Genomic DNA, 15952 nt, shown 5'->3' with positions numbered 1-15952 from the left:
AATTAGAAGTAGAAGATGAACATGGAAGAAGATGATATGTGTATCACAATGTGTATCGCTTGTGTATCCGTTGTATATCTATAGATATCTATGTGTGAGATAGAGAAAATTTTAAACTCGATTTTAACTATGAATTTTGACTCCAAACCAATCAAATAACCTCTAATCTTTCTCAAATTTGGTATATTGTCTATATTTTTAGCGAATTTCAGCCTTACCGATTGCTAAAAATAAGAAATTTGTCTAAATTTTTTGAATATTATATATCATTAATAATGAATTTCGACTCAAAGGTTGACTTTGCCTTTGGCACGAGAAGACGAGCTTCGAGTCACAATGGCCAGATGGGTTAGTATCCTTAAAGCCATTTGCTGGATTTAGCCTAAAGCTATTTCACGTGCCCAATTCCAGTGACACATTTTGCGATGTAAACAGTGCGTCTTTAGTAAGCAAATAGCTGCTAGCGCTAGGTATTTAATAATTCGACCTCCAACATAAAATGTTTAAATGAAAAAGTATGCCAGGTCAATAGGGTCGTCTATGTATTTACCCTTAATAAAAATTGTTCTAAATATGACTTTGAGTCGTTTCGACGAAAAAAATTTAAATATAACTTTACTTGATAAATTTTTGAGAACGTTAGTTGTATAGGGTAAAATATGTTCATATTAAATACTTGCATGATAAAGCGACACGTGGAGCCGAAGACAGAAGTCAACCAAGTCCGAAGGCAACGATCTTGTTTGTTCCCGCAAGGAGTGATGTTCATGAAGGCGAAGTAAATGCTTGCCACCTGGTAGCATTTTAATGGAGAATATTCTATAGAATTAAGTACATAGTCTGTTACAGAGAATATGACATTCACTGCCTACAGTCACACATTTTTCAGTGACCCTCATAATTGTCATTTAAGAAGGGTTTGATCCTAGGACCTTGTTCCCTAGACACCATTATAAATAGAGAGCTCAACAACCATTGTAACGATACGAATTTTATAACAAGCTAATACTATACTTTGCTCAAAAGCTTAATACTATTCTATCCTCTTGCTCATTAATATTGTTCGTACAGCCTCCGGAAGCTCTGCTCCCCAAACCAAGATTTTTGTTGTTTTGTCTCGATTTCAAGGCTAAGTCTTACATTCTTGTTTAATTTATTTATCATTTTGCGATCAAATCGATTCACTTGTCTATAAATCACGTGTAAATTTAACTATACTATTTTATAGTGAACAGTTTGGTGCCCACCGTGGGGCTTAGACAGTTGTGTAATGAGGTTGATGATCCTTGCATCTATTACTAACAAGTTTGATTCTTTGTTGTTAGCAAAAATCATTAAAAATGGCAAATAACAATGTCAACATCGCACACAACGTTGAGGCCATTGGAAATCAGCCTCAGCACGAAGATTCAATCAGTGATACCCACAACGAGAGGGATGAGGCCACACCGGTCCACGAGGGGCAATATCCGCGACATGGTCGAGAGGCAACTCTTGATGATGCTGAAGACGAGCACGTCGTTGAAATAGTAAGGATCCTGAGAGAGCAAGAAAAAGCCATAATGGGCCACCTCTCATGACAGGATCAGGTCATAACAGAGTTAAAGCGGGTGTTGTCGGGTGCTTCCAACAACACTAATGGAGGAGGTCCAGTCCCTCCTTGTGCTCCCACAAATCAAGCAACGCAGAGGGTCGACAACAAAACCCCAAGGGGCAAAGTCGGCTTCGACAGGGCCGAGGAAATGGAAGTAGATCCGTCAAAAATAATGAGAATGGTCCTTTTAAAATCGAATTCATGCGGTTTTTGAGGGAAATAAATGCCCGAATGGATCAAATTTCGGGCGCACCACAGTGTTGAAAGGATCAGACTCAAAGATGTACACCCAATTGCCGTTCAAACAAAGTGTGACACCTGAGTTGATCCCAAAGCGGCTCAAAATTCCAGACGTGCCGAAATATGATGGGACTTAGGATCCTCAAGAGCATATCACCACCTATACAACAGCAGTGAAGGGGAACGATGTAGCTCCCCACGAGATTGAGTCAGTTGTATTGAAGAAATTCGGGGAGACCCTCACAAAGAGGGCCCTAATATGGCATTCGCTTTTGCCCTAGCACTCTATAGATTCCCTTGAGATGCTCGCGAACTCTTTCATCAAGGCCTATAGATTCCTTTGAGATTCCAGGAAGGTTTAGGCCCAAAAGAACGACATATTCAGGATTGCACAAGGAGAGTCCGAATTGTTGCGGGAGTTCGTGACCAGATTCTAGAAAGAAAGGATGCTGCTCTCGACCGTACCAGACAAATGGGCAGTTGAAACATTCACTAAAGGTATGAATCCGAGAAGTTTCGACGCTTTTCGGAAATTAAAAGAAAGTCTGCTCAAGTTCTAGGAAAGAACATGGGCGGATGTTCATAACCGGTACGAGCCAATGAAAAGAACTAAGGATGAAAAGCTTGGTTTCCCGGCATCAACCAAGGGTCGGGACCAGGAGAAGAATAAAAAGAAGTCAAAGGATGATGTCGACACAGATCTACGGTCTTCAAGAACTCGGTTTTCCCCTTATGAAAGGGCCGAAAGATGCGGTAGAGGTTTCCGGTTGGCGGATAGATTCGCTACCAATAGGAGAGCTGATCGCGGCCGTAATAACAGGTCATTGCAGGATAAGGAGTTATCAAGTTCCCGAGATTCCTCCTACCCCAGGCTTTCTGAATACAACTTCAACGTCAGTGTAGTAGAGCTAGTATCGGCTATGAGGAACATTAAGGAAGCACGATTCTCGAAGTTGATGAGATCCGATCCCAGTCAAAGGGATCCTAAGTTGTGGTGTGAATACCAAGGGACCAACAGACACCAGACAGGGGACTACCGACATTTGCACGAGGACATGGCGACATTGCTGAAAAATGGCCATCTCAAAGAATTCTTAAGTGATCGGGATAAAAATAATTACGGCCGTAATCGTCATAACGTGGAACCTTCGAAAGTAGGAGAAGATCCTCCACATTTGATGATCAACATGATCTTCGGGGGAAATGAGATTGACTGTTTTGCGGGGTCGCATGCGGATATGACAGGTATCTCGCCAGAAGTGGCCGTGTACAAACTAAGCCTGGATCCCAACATTCCTCCGATAAGACAGAAAAAATGTCCTATTGCCGAGGTCAAAAACAAATTCATCAAAGAAGAGGTAACTCGATTGCTTTAAATTGGTTCAATCCGAGAGGTAAAGTATCCTGACTGGATAACTAACGTAGTGGTAGTTCCAAAGAAGAATAATAAATTTTGCATGTGCGTAGACTATAAGGATCTAAATAAGGCATGCCCGAAAGACTCGTTCTCATTGCCGAACATTGACCAAATGATTGATGCGACGGCCATGAACGAGTTAATGAGTTTCCTCGATGCTTACTACGGGTACAACCAAATCAATATGAACCCAGAGGATCAGGAAAAAACTTTGTTCATAACGAACTTCAGCACATATTGTTAAAATGTGATGCTTTTCGGTCTAAAGAACGCCGAAGCTACTTATCAGTGGATCGTAAACAAAATGTTTGAGAAACAAATAGGGAAAACTATGGAGGTTTACATAGATGATATGTTGGTTAAGTCTTTGAACGCAGGTGATCATCTTAAACACGTGCAAGAAATCTTTGACATCTTAAGGAAGCACAACATAAAGTTTAACCCCGAGAAGTGTGCATTCTGAACTGGTTGTTTGCTGTTCAAGAATTCTTGTTTAGGCAGTTCATACCATCCATACATAGTGTTTTGATCTAAGATTTCAATTCTTCCGTGTTTCAGCAGTAACATATTCTTCCATGGAGCTAAGGTCCAAAATATGGAAGAAACAAGCGTTTCCACGACTCTACCACCCAGTCAATTCTGTTCCACTTAATCCCTCTTTCATGGCCACATATCTTTCCGGCTAAGGAATGGGAAATCTTTCTCCTGTTACATGAATCCAATTTTCATTTCATCCTGGAAAAGCCATCTTTTTCTCAACAATATCTTTGTCATTTGATCCAATAGCGTTCCGTTAGATAGGAACAGGGTCAGCTTCGGTAAGTTCCTGGGATTCCTGGTGTCGCAAAGGGGGATCGAGGTTAACCCGATAAAATTAAAGCTCTCAAAGACATCCCCGGCTAGCTATCAAGTGTGAAAGAGGCTTAAAGGTTGATAGGGAGACTGGCTGCTTTGAGCAGATTCCCGATCTTCAGAAAAATGCCATCATTTATTTTTCACTACTCAAAAAGAATAACCACTTCGAATGGACTCTGGAATGTTAGCAGGCTTTGAAGGATTTGAAAAGGTATTTGTCAAGTCCTCAATTACTGTCAAAACCGGAGGAAGGCGAACAACTGCTGATCTGCTTAGCGGTCTCGGAGGTAGCGATAAATGTCGTTTTAGTCTATGAGGATGAAGGTATGCAATCTCCTATTTATTATGTTAGTAAAATATTAACGGAAGCAAACAGTCGCTACCCATATCTCGAAAAATTGGCCTTAGCTCTCGTAGTCGCCGCTCGAAAGCTTAGGCCTTATTTCCAATGTCATCCGATAGCCCTGGTGACCTCTTTTCCCCTGCGAAATATTCTTCACAAACATGAACTTTCAGGTAGGATGGCTAAGTGGGCTGTCGAATTGAATGAATTTGACATAGAGTACAAACCTAGGACAGCGATTAAGTCATAAGTTTTGGCTGACTTTATGGCCGATTTCAGTCCGGGACTGTTACTTTTGGCTACTAACGAAGTAGTGATGGTGTCAGAATCGACATCAGGAGTTTGGACCTTGTTCATGGACAGAGCTTCCAATGTAAAGGTGTCCGGGCTCGGCATAGTTCTAACCACGCCCTCAGGAGAAACCTTAAGACATACCATAAGAACCGTTCCTCGGACTAACAATAAAGTAGAGTGGGAAACTTTGAGTGCAGGACTCGAGCTGGACCAGGGACTGGACTCTGAGGTCATAGAAATCAAATGTGACTCCCAATTGGTAGTAAATCAGGTCTAAGGGATCTTTGAAGCCAAAGAGGAACGCATGCAACACTATGTAGTGAAAGTCCAGGCTTTGCTCGCTCGGTTCAGGGAATAGTCAATTACATACATCCCGAAGGAATAGAATGCGGAAGCAGACGCACTAGCCAATCTGGGTTCGTCCACGAAAATGAAAGGATCAGACTCTGATATGGTCATACAGCTTATGCATTCGGTATTGGGCGCAGATAGCTATTACGAGGTAAAGGCGACCAATTTAGTCTGGGATTAGAGAAATGAGATAATTGACTATCTCGAGCAAAAAATTACCTGAAGATCCTAAGGCATCTCGGACGCTACTCACTAAAGCAGCTCGATACAGCTTTAAGGGAGGTCAATTGTATAGAAGATCTTTCCAAGGCCCGTGGGCCCGATGTTTGGGGGCTTCCGAAGCCAACCATGTTATGCGGGAAGTCCATGAAGGGATATGCGGAAATCATTCAGGCGCAAATTCTTTAGTGCTAAAATTAATTAGGGCAGGATACTACTGGCCCCAGATGGAGCAAGACGCTAAGGCTTACGTACAGAAATGCGATAAATGTCAATGCCACTCACCATTGGTACATCAATCGGCACAAGTATCGCACTCGGTTTTGTTGGTCCGCTGCCCCCGGACCCCGGTAAGATACGATTTCTTTTGATTTTTCTAAGTGGGTTGAAGCATGTCCTTACCAGAAAATCGGCAAATGTGAAGTGGTAGATTTCCTATGGGAGAATATAATTTGCAGATTCGGGATACCAAAAGAGATAGCCTGCAACAACGGACCACAATTTATAGGCGCAAAGGTTACAAAATTCCTTGAACACTTAAAAATCAAGAGGATCACATCATCACCACCCATGTGCAAAAGGTCAAGCAGAATCAACAAACAAGGTGATTATTCAAAATCTCAAAAAGAGATTGGAAGCAGCCAAAGACAAATGGCCTGAAGAGCTACAAGGAGTGCTATGGGCGTACCGAACAACGGCCAAATCAAGCATGAGAGAAACTCCTTTTCTCTGTATATGGAGCAGAAGCCTTGATCCCGGTGGAGGTAGGGGAACCTACCTTGAGATATCTTCGGGCGGACGAAGAAACAAACGATGAAGCAATGTTTGTCCGATTGGAGCTGTTCGACAAACGCAGGGACTTGGCGCTAGGGGTGTTCATAAAAATCCAAAAAACCGAACCAAACAGAAAACCAAACCAAACCGATCAAGAAAAACCTATACTTTTTGGTTTGGTTTGGTTTTGGTTTTGAATTTTAAAAACCGATAAAATTTGGTTTGGTTTTGGTTTTAATTAAAAAAAACCGAAAAAAAATGAACCAAACCGACTATAAGAGTAGCTATTTCTAATTTATTATTAAACCCCTATATATNTTCTTTACTTTTACATTCTAGTTTGATTGGTAATTTTCTTTTGTTAAGTGTAAGAATCCATTTCGTGTTAAAAATAATATATTTTTAATTGAGTCCTTAAATTATTCATCACTATTTGATTCAATTATCATCAATATATCTTGATAAATAATAGATTTCTCAAAGGACAATTGATTTGATAGTGTCACATTGAATATGTGGTCGCCGGAATATGTGCTTGGTAGTGTATGTCTTATATTTAAGAAAAAACCGACAAATAACCGAAAAAATTGAAAAACCGACAAAACCCGAAATAAACCGAATCAAGAAAAAACCGACTTAATTGGTTTGGTTTGGTTCTAATATTTGAAAAATCGACTTACTTGGTTTGGTTTCTTTTGAAGGAAAAATCGATCCAAACCGAACCATGAACACCCCTACTTGGCGCATATAAGGATGGCAGCCCAAAAGCAGAGAATGGAAAGACATTACAATCATAGAGCCAACCTTCGTTATTCCAAAGTAGGAAACTTGGTTTTTAAGGACACTAACTCAAACACCCGGGAACTCAACGCAGGAAAGCTTGGTTCAACATGGGAAGGCCCCTACGAGTTTCTGTTGTCACCGGGAAAGGGTCATACGAATTGGAAAATCAAGCGGAGTAAAGTTTCCAAGCAACTAGAATGTGGCACACCATTGCTAATGAGTCTCGCCTATACTGAAAGTTACTCGCTCTGCCAGGTATAAACATACGTAAAACCTTTTTTGTAGAAGGTTACTCGCTCTGCCAGGTTAGGAGAAATGATGTTCAAATCCTAAGAACCACAATCTTCCTTCACAGCAAAGATGCTAGAAGGACGAATGGAAAAAGAATACACGCCAACAACCCATGCTCGGGAGTTAGCAGAAGGGTACTTCTCTTCGAAGTCATTTGTTGTAATAAGCTTTCTGGGAATGATGGTGCTCTCCGTGGGAGGAGCAGCATCATCGGCACTTTCTTTGTTTTTTGAAGCATTGGAATTTCTGGAAGAAGAGGCAATTGTTATCATAAGAGAATAAGGATTTTTTTCTCTGAAGAAGAAGGTTAGAGGAAGTGGAAAACGAGTATGAGTTGAGTAAAGAGAGTTTGAGAGAGTTTGGAAAATTATGAAGTGCAAAAAAGAGAAGGCTGATGCGTATAAGTAAAAGAATAGGGGACTAAAATCGTGGCCATAATTACCTCGATAACCGGCAAAAGTGTTGCTGAATCGTGGGATGATTCGTGTTCGGTACATTAAATGCGAAAAGACGTGCATCTAATCAACTGTTAGAAACTTTTTAGAGGGGGTCAGAGAATTTCCCGCCAAGAAAGGTATCTTTACCAACTTCCTGGTGATACAAGATTATGCCACCGAAAAGCAGATGCACTATCTATATTGGGTAAAATATGTTCATATTAAATGCTCGCATGATAAAGCAACACGTAGAGCCGAAGACAGAAGTCAACCAGGTTCGCAAGCAACGATGTTGCCATCGGGTAGCATTTAATTTAATGGAGAATATTCTATAGCATTAAGTACATAGTCCGTTACAGAGAAATGGCATTGTACCGTTACACATCCTTCAATGGCCTTCATAATTATCATTTAAGCAGGGCTTGATCCTAGGACCTTGTTCCCTAGGCACCATTATAATAGAGAGCTCAACAACCATTGTATGGATACAAATTTTCTGACAAGCTAATACTATACTTTGTTCAAAAGCTTAATATTATTTTATCCTCTTGCTCATGTATATTGTTCTTACTGCCTTCGGAAGCTTTGCTCCCGGAACCAAGATTTTTGCTGTTTTATCTCGACCTCAAGGCTAAGTCTTACATTCTTATTTAATTTATTTATCATTTTGGGATCAAATCGATTCACTTGTCTATAAACCACGTATAAATTCAACTGTACCGTTTTACGGATAAATATTAGTAAGATGTGAATTTGTCAAAAGTGAATGGATTGAAATGTACTACTATTAAACAATCCAAACTAAACACAATGTTTCCCTACATCACGTAATGACTAACCAAAAAGGAAAATGAATGCAATCACTTTACAGGTGAGATGACAAGATATTGGGAGACACTTGTACTTATTCCGAAGGTGTTTAAAAGTCTTGTTTTGATTAAGTTGAAGTGCCTGGATGAAACCCTCCTATAATGTATCTGTTTCTCCTTTGGGCCATCTTTTGGTTTGTGCCCCCACTCTGCTGCAAGCTGTATTCTTCAAGTGGATAGAAAATTATAGGTACAAAAGTTTAGTACCTTTTGTGTGTTTGGTATGGTATCACCAAAACTTTCATTAAATAGCTGTATTTAATTTATTGAAACAAATTTCCATTGGATAAATAATAATATCACACCAATATTTTATGTTCGTACTAGCTACATCATGCTAATTAACCATGCAGTCAAAAGAACTCTCTCTCCTCAACAACTTTACCGTTGAATTCAATCTACATTTTCACCAATTTTCTCTTGCACCATTTCTTTCTAAATTCTCCTCTTTTCGTTTTGGGGTCTAAGGTTTTCTTATTTCATTAGCCAAAATTTCCTAAATTGAACTGTCTTTCGACCACTTTATTATGTAAAGGGTAGTAACCACGGTGGAATTAAGACCTCCACTAAGATGATTCAAAAAATAACAAAAGAAAACATTGGAAAAAGTAAGGAGATACAAAATCTTATATTTATGTACAATAAAAAAAGTGACCTTATATACAATGGCGGAAACAAGATTTTAATTTTATGCATGGGTTTGAACTTGTCACGAAACTGTAACTCGTCTTAATTATTGTATATTTATACATGTTAAATAATTTTTGAATACAAAAATAAGGTCTAACCTAAAGCCACTAGGTTTGTCCGCACCTAATACTCTAACTTAGGCATCTAATACTCCGCCCCTAATTGTAACTTGTGATAATAAATAGAGAACTAAAAGTAGTATATAGATACGGTCCAAGATTCCCAACTTAGGCTGGTTTAAAATATTTCCTACTAAGGTCTAAAACATAAAATAAAGGTCTAAAAATACCTAGAAAAAGTCCAAAAAACATAATATGATTGTCAAGTCTAGAGGGACGTATCATTTTACACTCACGGGAAATAATTTTACCATGTGGGCCGTATGGGATTCTGAGGGTCCTTTCAAGAGAAGAGAGAAAAAGAGAAGGAAACTCAGTCACAAGTCACACGTAGGCAGAGACTAAAGAGACTTGGAACAGTAGACAACCCGTGACACTTGCCCATAAGCCACCAAACAAATTTGATTTGATGGAATTGTCTCTGCTCCTCCCTCTTTCTCTTTCTCATTTTAAACTAACCAACTTGCATATATCAATTTGACAACCATACAAATATGCTATTACCTTCTTGCCTTGCCCTACCTAAAATTCATCCTCCCATTTTTTGCTCCAAATTTGTTTACCCTCGAATCCGGATAACAATTGAATTTATATGGGGTTTTAAGGATCCGTGAACTAAAAGATACAAAAGGTTTTTAGGTTAAGGAAAATAAAGATAAAGACTCAACAATTGCTGTTAAAGTAAATAATCGCAGAATATAATATTGCTTAGAACAATTGTGCTTGATGATCCACAAGAATTTAGAGAGATACCCATTTATACATTCTGATTAAGGGTAAAAATAAGGTAGGTAAATTGATTACATCGTGGATCCCTGTAATTACGCCTTAATGGCCTGAAGTGGTTGAGAAAATCACGTTTGGGCGAGATATCCGGCGACGCTTGGTTATCCGTTACAAGCCCGGCTTCCGACCTTGTGTGTTTCTCCATCCGGTGGTGATTCCTTTCGAGCTCTGTAACGGTCTCGAAATGACTCGACCTCGGTTGTAGACGTGGCCGTCGTTCTACCTTGCATCCAGGTCGGGTTCGATGGCCCCGACTTGCTCCGGACCGGATCCAACCCGGTCGGGCTCAAGCAAAAAAAGGGTATCACCCAATACAAAATTATTTTTAATCTAGGTATTCCTTTATTTATTTTAATTTTATGGGTTCGATTGAACTTAAAAGTTACATCCACTACTATTCTATACAACTTTTCATTTCTTATTTTTAATATATTGGTTATTAATTCGATACAAAATCGAAACATTAATTTGACGTATGTATCGTAGTTATGATAGTATAAGAAAATATTAAAGCAACGTGTGTTTGGTTGTTTTCTGCTTTGTTCTTTTTGAAAATATCGAAAAACATAGAATCTATCTTCCAATAATTCATGTAAAAGGATAGAAGTTTTTATAATCTATCTTCTTTATTTTGTGGAATCTTAATAATACCGTACCAAACTCCAATTTAGTGGGGACGAACCGAAAAACATGTTCTAACGAAGTAATAAGTCCCAACTACAAAAACTCAAAATATATTAAATTATATGCACTGCTACTAATTTTTTTTTTCATTAATTCATCTGTTGTAGCATTTCACATGATTTATTTTCTAGATCACTCATCACATGATTTTTTACATCCCATATATTTCGTACGTGACCTGAAGTGTGACAATTATTTTATAGGAGTATTTGTTAGTGTATAAAATTAAATTTAATATATATATATATATATATATATATATATATATATATATATATACACACACACACACAAATGTCATTAGACCAAGTCAGAAGGGTATTTTGGTCCAAAAGAGTTCTAAATCGCAGAGATGTTTGTCGTGATCATCAATGGTCGTGATTCAGAGCTTTCCTGCATTATATTGATATACCACCCACCCCCCCCCCCCCCCGGTGCCTCAAAGGCCTCTCCTTCTTAGAAATACCCCCTTTTCCCTATGTAACGTTCCACATTCACCCCCCTCCCCCAAAACCTACCCCCTCTCTCTCCCCGGATTTATACACGAATATTTACACGCACACCACAATGCAGTTGGGGAAATAGAGCAGTCGAAATCTGTGTTTTCGCTTGTAAGAATGGCGGTGAATTCGAGCGAAGAGGTGAGAGGCTTCGGTGAACGTTATGATGCTTTATTTGAATCAATTGAGCTTTATTAAAATAGTGATGTGTTATTTGAATCAATTGAGCTTTTGTTGCGGGTTTTATTCAGTAATGTAAGCTGCATTATGCTGTTCTCGTTGTTTTCTGGTTCGCAATTTGATTATTAATGGAATTCTAGTTCGCGTATTGCAATTAATCTCTTTATGGATGTCTAATCTGAGTTCATTTGCGGATAGTTAAGTGTTAACTGTCATTTTTGTAGAAATTGTGAAGATATGACTTTCTCAAACTCTGAGAATGATTGCGATATATGAGTCAATTGTGTTTTTTCTTTCTTATTTTTTCTTCTCTTTATTGCAAGCTGCTTCGTATTTTTTGTGGTTCGTTTCTTTTATTTAAATTTTTGTAAGGAATTTTGTTTTCCCTGATGCAATTGATCTGCTTGTAAATGCGAAAACCGAGTTCATTGCGGTCCTTGAATCTGCCATTTGTACAGTGGGTTAAATGTTTATAACTGCCATTTCTGTAGAAATTATGAAGATAAAAGTTTTTGCAAGTAGTACAAACGGTAATGTGACAATTGGATCTATTGAGATGTTCTCTTTTTAGTTTTGTTTCCCTTTTTTTTGTGGTGTATATTAAGCTGCATTTTGATGTTCTCATTGTTTTGTGATTCGGATATTTATTTATGTGTTTTTCTGGTGGAATTTGGCTCTGTAATTCATTCAACCTGTTGTTTGATGTTTTAGACTGAGTTCACTGCAATGTGTTGTGTGAATTCAAGTTCGATGTGCATGTAGTGCCAAAATGTTTGTCACAGTCATTCCAGTGGCATATTTTATTTTCTGAAGAAATTTATTCAGATATAGTTGGAGATATGAAAGTTTATTATCATAATATTGTGTGATTGCATTTTAGAGTTAGATGTGTATTTGAAGGAACTTTTATTTTCTATTTACAAGAAGATACCTTTTCTTCCCATATGTCTAAGCTTGGTGGGAGTTACCTGGTACATCTGCTGGTGGAAGATAGTAGGTATCCGGTAAAATAATCGAGGTGCGCACAAGTTGGCGCGGACACCACTGTCATAAAAAAAAAATCCTTTTATTCTTTTTCTTCTTTCATCAGCAAAGTGGAGGTCTTAAATTGAGTCCAGTTACTATTCCCTAGACTACATTCAGCATTAAACAGTCTTTAGACACTACCGGTGATTTTTCAGTTTTTAGTATTTTATCTATGCTTGGATGGTTTTCTTGCATTAATTGAGTATTGAAAAAGTTAAAATTTTTTGTCTCTGTCTCTAGATATTCTTTCTTGTGTAGTTCTATTTGTTTTGTTTTATGTTCTGTCACTATCTAATACGCGCTGGCATTAAGTTAAAATGCAAGTCCTACATTCTGATGCTTTTGTCATTGCTGAAAGTAGGGACCATTGAAGCGAACATTTGATTGGCAAATCTTTTGATTTGAAGTGAAATATTTATTTGTTTTGTATCTTGTGCTTATAAGAGAGGGTTCATTCTATGAGATGAACAAGGGTAGCGGCAGAATTATCTATTATAGCTCTGTGTTTCTTAACACGATCTGTCTACTTTAGCAGCAGACTTAAGTATCATAGCTCTGGGTTTCATAACAAGATCTTTCTACTTAGTAATTCCCCATATTTTCTTGTCAAAGGTAGAATGCCCATTTTGTATCTTATTGGTGATGGCAGTGAGATTAGTAAAATATTATAGAGTTGATTTAGAACCAGAATTAAAGATCTCTTGGTGGCAGCTCAGTTCTTAAAATCGTATTAGGATTTGCATAACACAATTGAAGGTGAACCTCATTTCTGCTTTCAAGGGTTAATAAGATGACCTTGTTTCCCATATCCTTTCTTAGTATGGCATTTGCTGTCACATTTTCTCTGAACGACTTGAACTGAATCAACTTCCAGCTTGGTCCGTGTAAGGTAAACTGTAATGTGGCAATGGACAATCATCCTGGGCTATTACGGCTTAAACCTTTTAATACTAAGATATCATGTTAGTGTAACAAAGTCCCTCGTCCAAACAGCAAGAAGATCCATACTATTATCGTATGTGCTGTTATCCTCCTTTAGGCAATAGGTAATATTTTGTTTGCACCTGCTACCTTTTATCTGAGCTTTTCCATATCACCAGAATTATTTATTTTCGAAAAAAAATTCCCCAAACTCTTTTTCCCGAATATTGAGAACTTAAAGCTCACATTTGGGATGCTAGTTCATTATCAGATCTGCTTCTCTATTTATTTAGTAATTCCTTCGAACTCTTTAATTTAGGGCACTGAAATCGCAATAACTCTTTCTATTTTTCAGCAAAGCCAAGATTCCCTGAATGTTGTAGAATTACTGGCTGAAGGAACCACAGGCCCTCTGTGTGAATCACATTTAGACATGGTGAACCTATCCAATCTGAATTTTGTGAAGACGCCAATCTCAATGGATGCCGAATCAAATGGCCGTAACCATGCCAACCTGAAGAATGGTAGCACAGATGTTGATGGCTCATATATTTTGGATATAGATACTGAGAAAGGAAAATCTGAGGCACTTAAATCCATTCAGGAAATGGGTGGGAATGTGAAGACGGATGATTGTATAGCTGTAAGTTCTTTTAAAGAATTTAACAATTTTGCCATAATCACATGTGAGGACATTATATTTTGCATATCAAAAGGGATTTTTCCTACAGGGCTTGTTTTCTTATATGGTATTATTTTGATCTCTAATTTAGTATTTCGTCAAATGTAATGCCAAACATTGACATATCAATTGCATTTCAGAGAATGTTGCAGAGAGAAATTGCATCACTGATGGGAGGAAAGTTCATGCAACTCCTGATGAATCAGAGTGTTGAGTTGCCCAGATTTGCTTGTAAAGGTAGACGTTGTTCTGCAATCACTCTGATATTCATTTTCCAGATGAATTTTGTCTTAGATGAGGACTGTTCTTTCCCCTCTGCATTTCTCTTTGCGATATTCTAAAACACATTTTGACCAAATTGACTGAAGTCAACTGGATGCTTCTAATGAACTTGAATATTGTTAGGGCATCTTCCTAGATCTTCACTCCTATATATAAATATTTAACTAATGTTCCAAAAATATTCAAAACAAAAAACTATTTCTTCAGGAGTATGACAGATCTGGTTGCTCTTTCGTGAAATAACTGAAGCATGTAACAGTATCTAATTTTCGTAATTGTGTTACATGTTGATTAAAATGATAAGATTCTCTAAGAATTAGTGGTTCTCCAGAAATAGCTTTACAGCGTACTTGTGGACAACTTCTTCTGTGAACCATGCTGCTTCATTTTCCAACTATCAGGTCTCTGAAGTTGATAATAATAGCATGAGTGGCAATATGAAGTACCATAATGACATGCAAGTGTTCTATTAGGTTATAATTTCAATTATTTTCCTCCTTAGTTATGTGAAAGCCAAAACTTACCACTCTAACCTATTCCAAAATCTGTAGTCAAGCACCTAATGTTTGTCCTTTTCCCCTGTTATCAATAGAGTTGTGAAAGGCGACTAGTGCATCCTTTGAAATCCACTTGCTAAAGCTCTTCTTGCAGTCACACTGGGGAACGCTGTAAAGCATTGTCACCCAATCAATTACCATTTCAATATTTCAAATTGAAATAAAATTGGCTTACCATGTGCATGAAGTGCTCCCCATAAATCTGCTCTTTTTATTACCTGAAGATTTCTTTATGGATGACAATGCTTGATGGTTTTCCTAGACTAATAACTCGTTATTTCTAGTCTACTAATCTAAACATGTGTTTTACCATGATGTATTATCTAATATACTTGACACTGAAGTTGGCTTTGCAACTGCTATGATTAGTCAGCATCAGTAGTTATCAGTAGTCATCCTATCTTCTATTATCATTAAGTAGTTGATAGTTTCCGTATGATAAAGAGCACTTAAGTTATACTGTTGTACTACTGAGATGAAAACTTTAGACGTGATTCTTGATTTATATGGCAGATAAATGTTTGACCGAGAAAGTATATGATGCATCTAGCAACAGACTCAGAAAATACAAGCGCTCTGCATCTTTTAATTCAAGAAGAGTTGTTCTCCTTTTCTCATTCCTGTAAGTTTAATCCCCGAAAACTGTTCTTTTTATCTTATGCTTCTTTCCTTTTTGGTGCTAAAAAATTTTATTCATTACCAACAGTCGACGTTATATTTATTTCTCATAATCTGTTAAGTCGATGAAGTTTGTGGATATTAAGCATCCACATTTTAACATGAATTGAAGGAAATAGACATTGTGATAATGAGTTGTCCTGTTCATACATTTGCATGATTGAATGAATATGGAACAAGTATTGCACAACCAACCATAATTATTGAAGGCAGAAATGCTTCACCAAGCTAATGGTTGTGAAAACTGTGAATTTTGTATCTCGCCATCCCTTGATTTGGAAATTATAAATTAACTTTTCTATCTATTTGTCAAATGGAACTTTCAGCTCCTACGTCTTTCTTTGTCAAACACGCGCAAGCCCCCCCCCCCCCCCGTCCTT

General features: G+C 37.9%; 1 protein-coding gene across 3 annotated transcripts in view; it reads left to right on the top strand.

Moving 5' to 3' along the window:
- The first annotated feature begins 11201 nt into the window (after nucleotides 1-11201).
- LOC109243040 overlaps nucleotides 11202-15952 on the top strand; it is a 10310-nt gene continuing 5559 nt past the window's right edge. For all 3 annotated transcript variants that reach the window (XR_002070475.1, XR_002070474.1, XM_019409931.1), the window contains exons 1-4: nucleotides 11202-11387; nucleotides 13729-14016; nucleotides 14196-14292; nucleotides 15408-15516. Coding sequence is in view for 1 of the 3 variants with exons in the window: in XM_019409931.1 (XP_019265476.1) it covers nucleotides 11364-11387; nucleotides 13729-14016; nucleotides 14196-14292; nucleotides 15408-15516 (518 nt within the window). In the remaining 2 variants the exon portion in view is untranslated. The remainder of the gene's footprint in view (nucleotides 11388-13728; nucleotides 14017-14195; nucleotides 14293-15407; nucleotides 15517-15952) is intronic.

This window comes from Nicotiana attenuata, unplaced genomic scaffold, assembly GCF_001879085.1.
Source record: "Nicotiana attenuata strain UT unplaced genomic scaffold, NIATTr2, whole genome shotgun sequence".
In the NCBI taxonomy this organism is placed as follows: Eukaryota; Viridiplantae; Streptophyta; class Magnoliopsida; order Solanales; family Solanaceae; genus Nicotiana; species Nicotiana attenuata.
The sequence above is the reverse complement of the archived record's forward strand: the minus strand, read 5'-3'. Positions and strand labels throughout refer to the sequence as shown.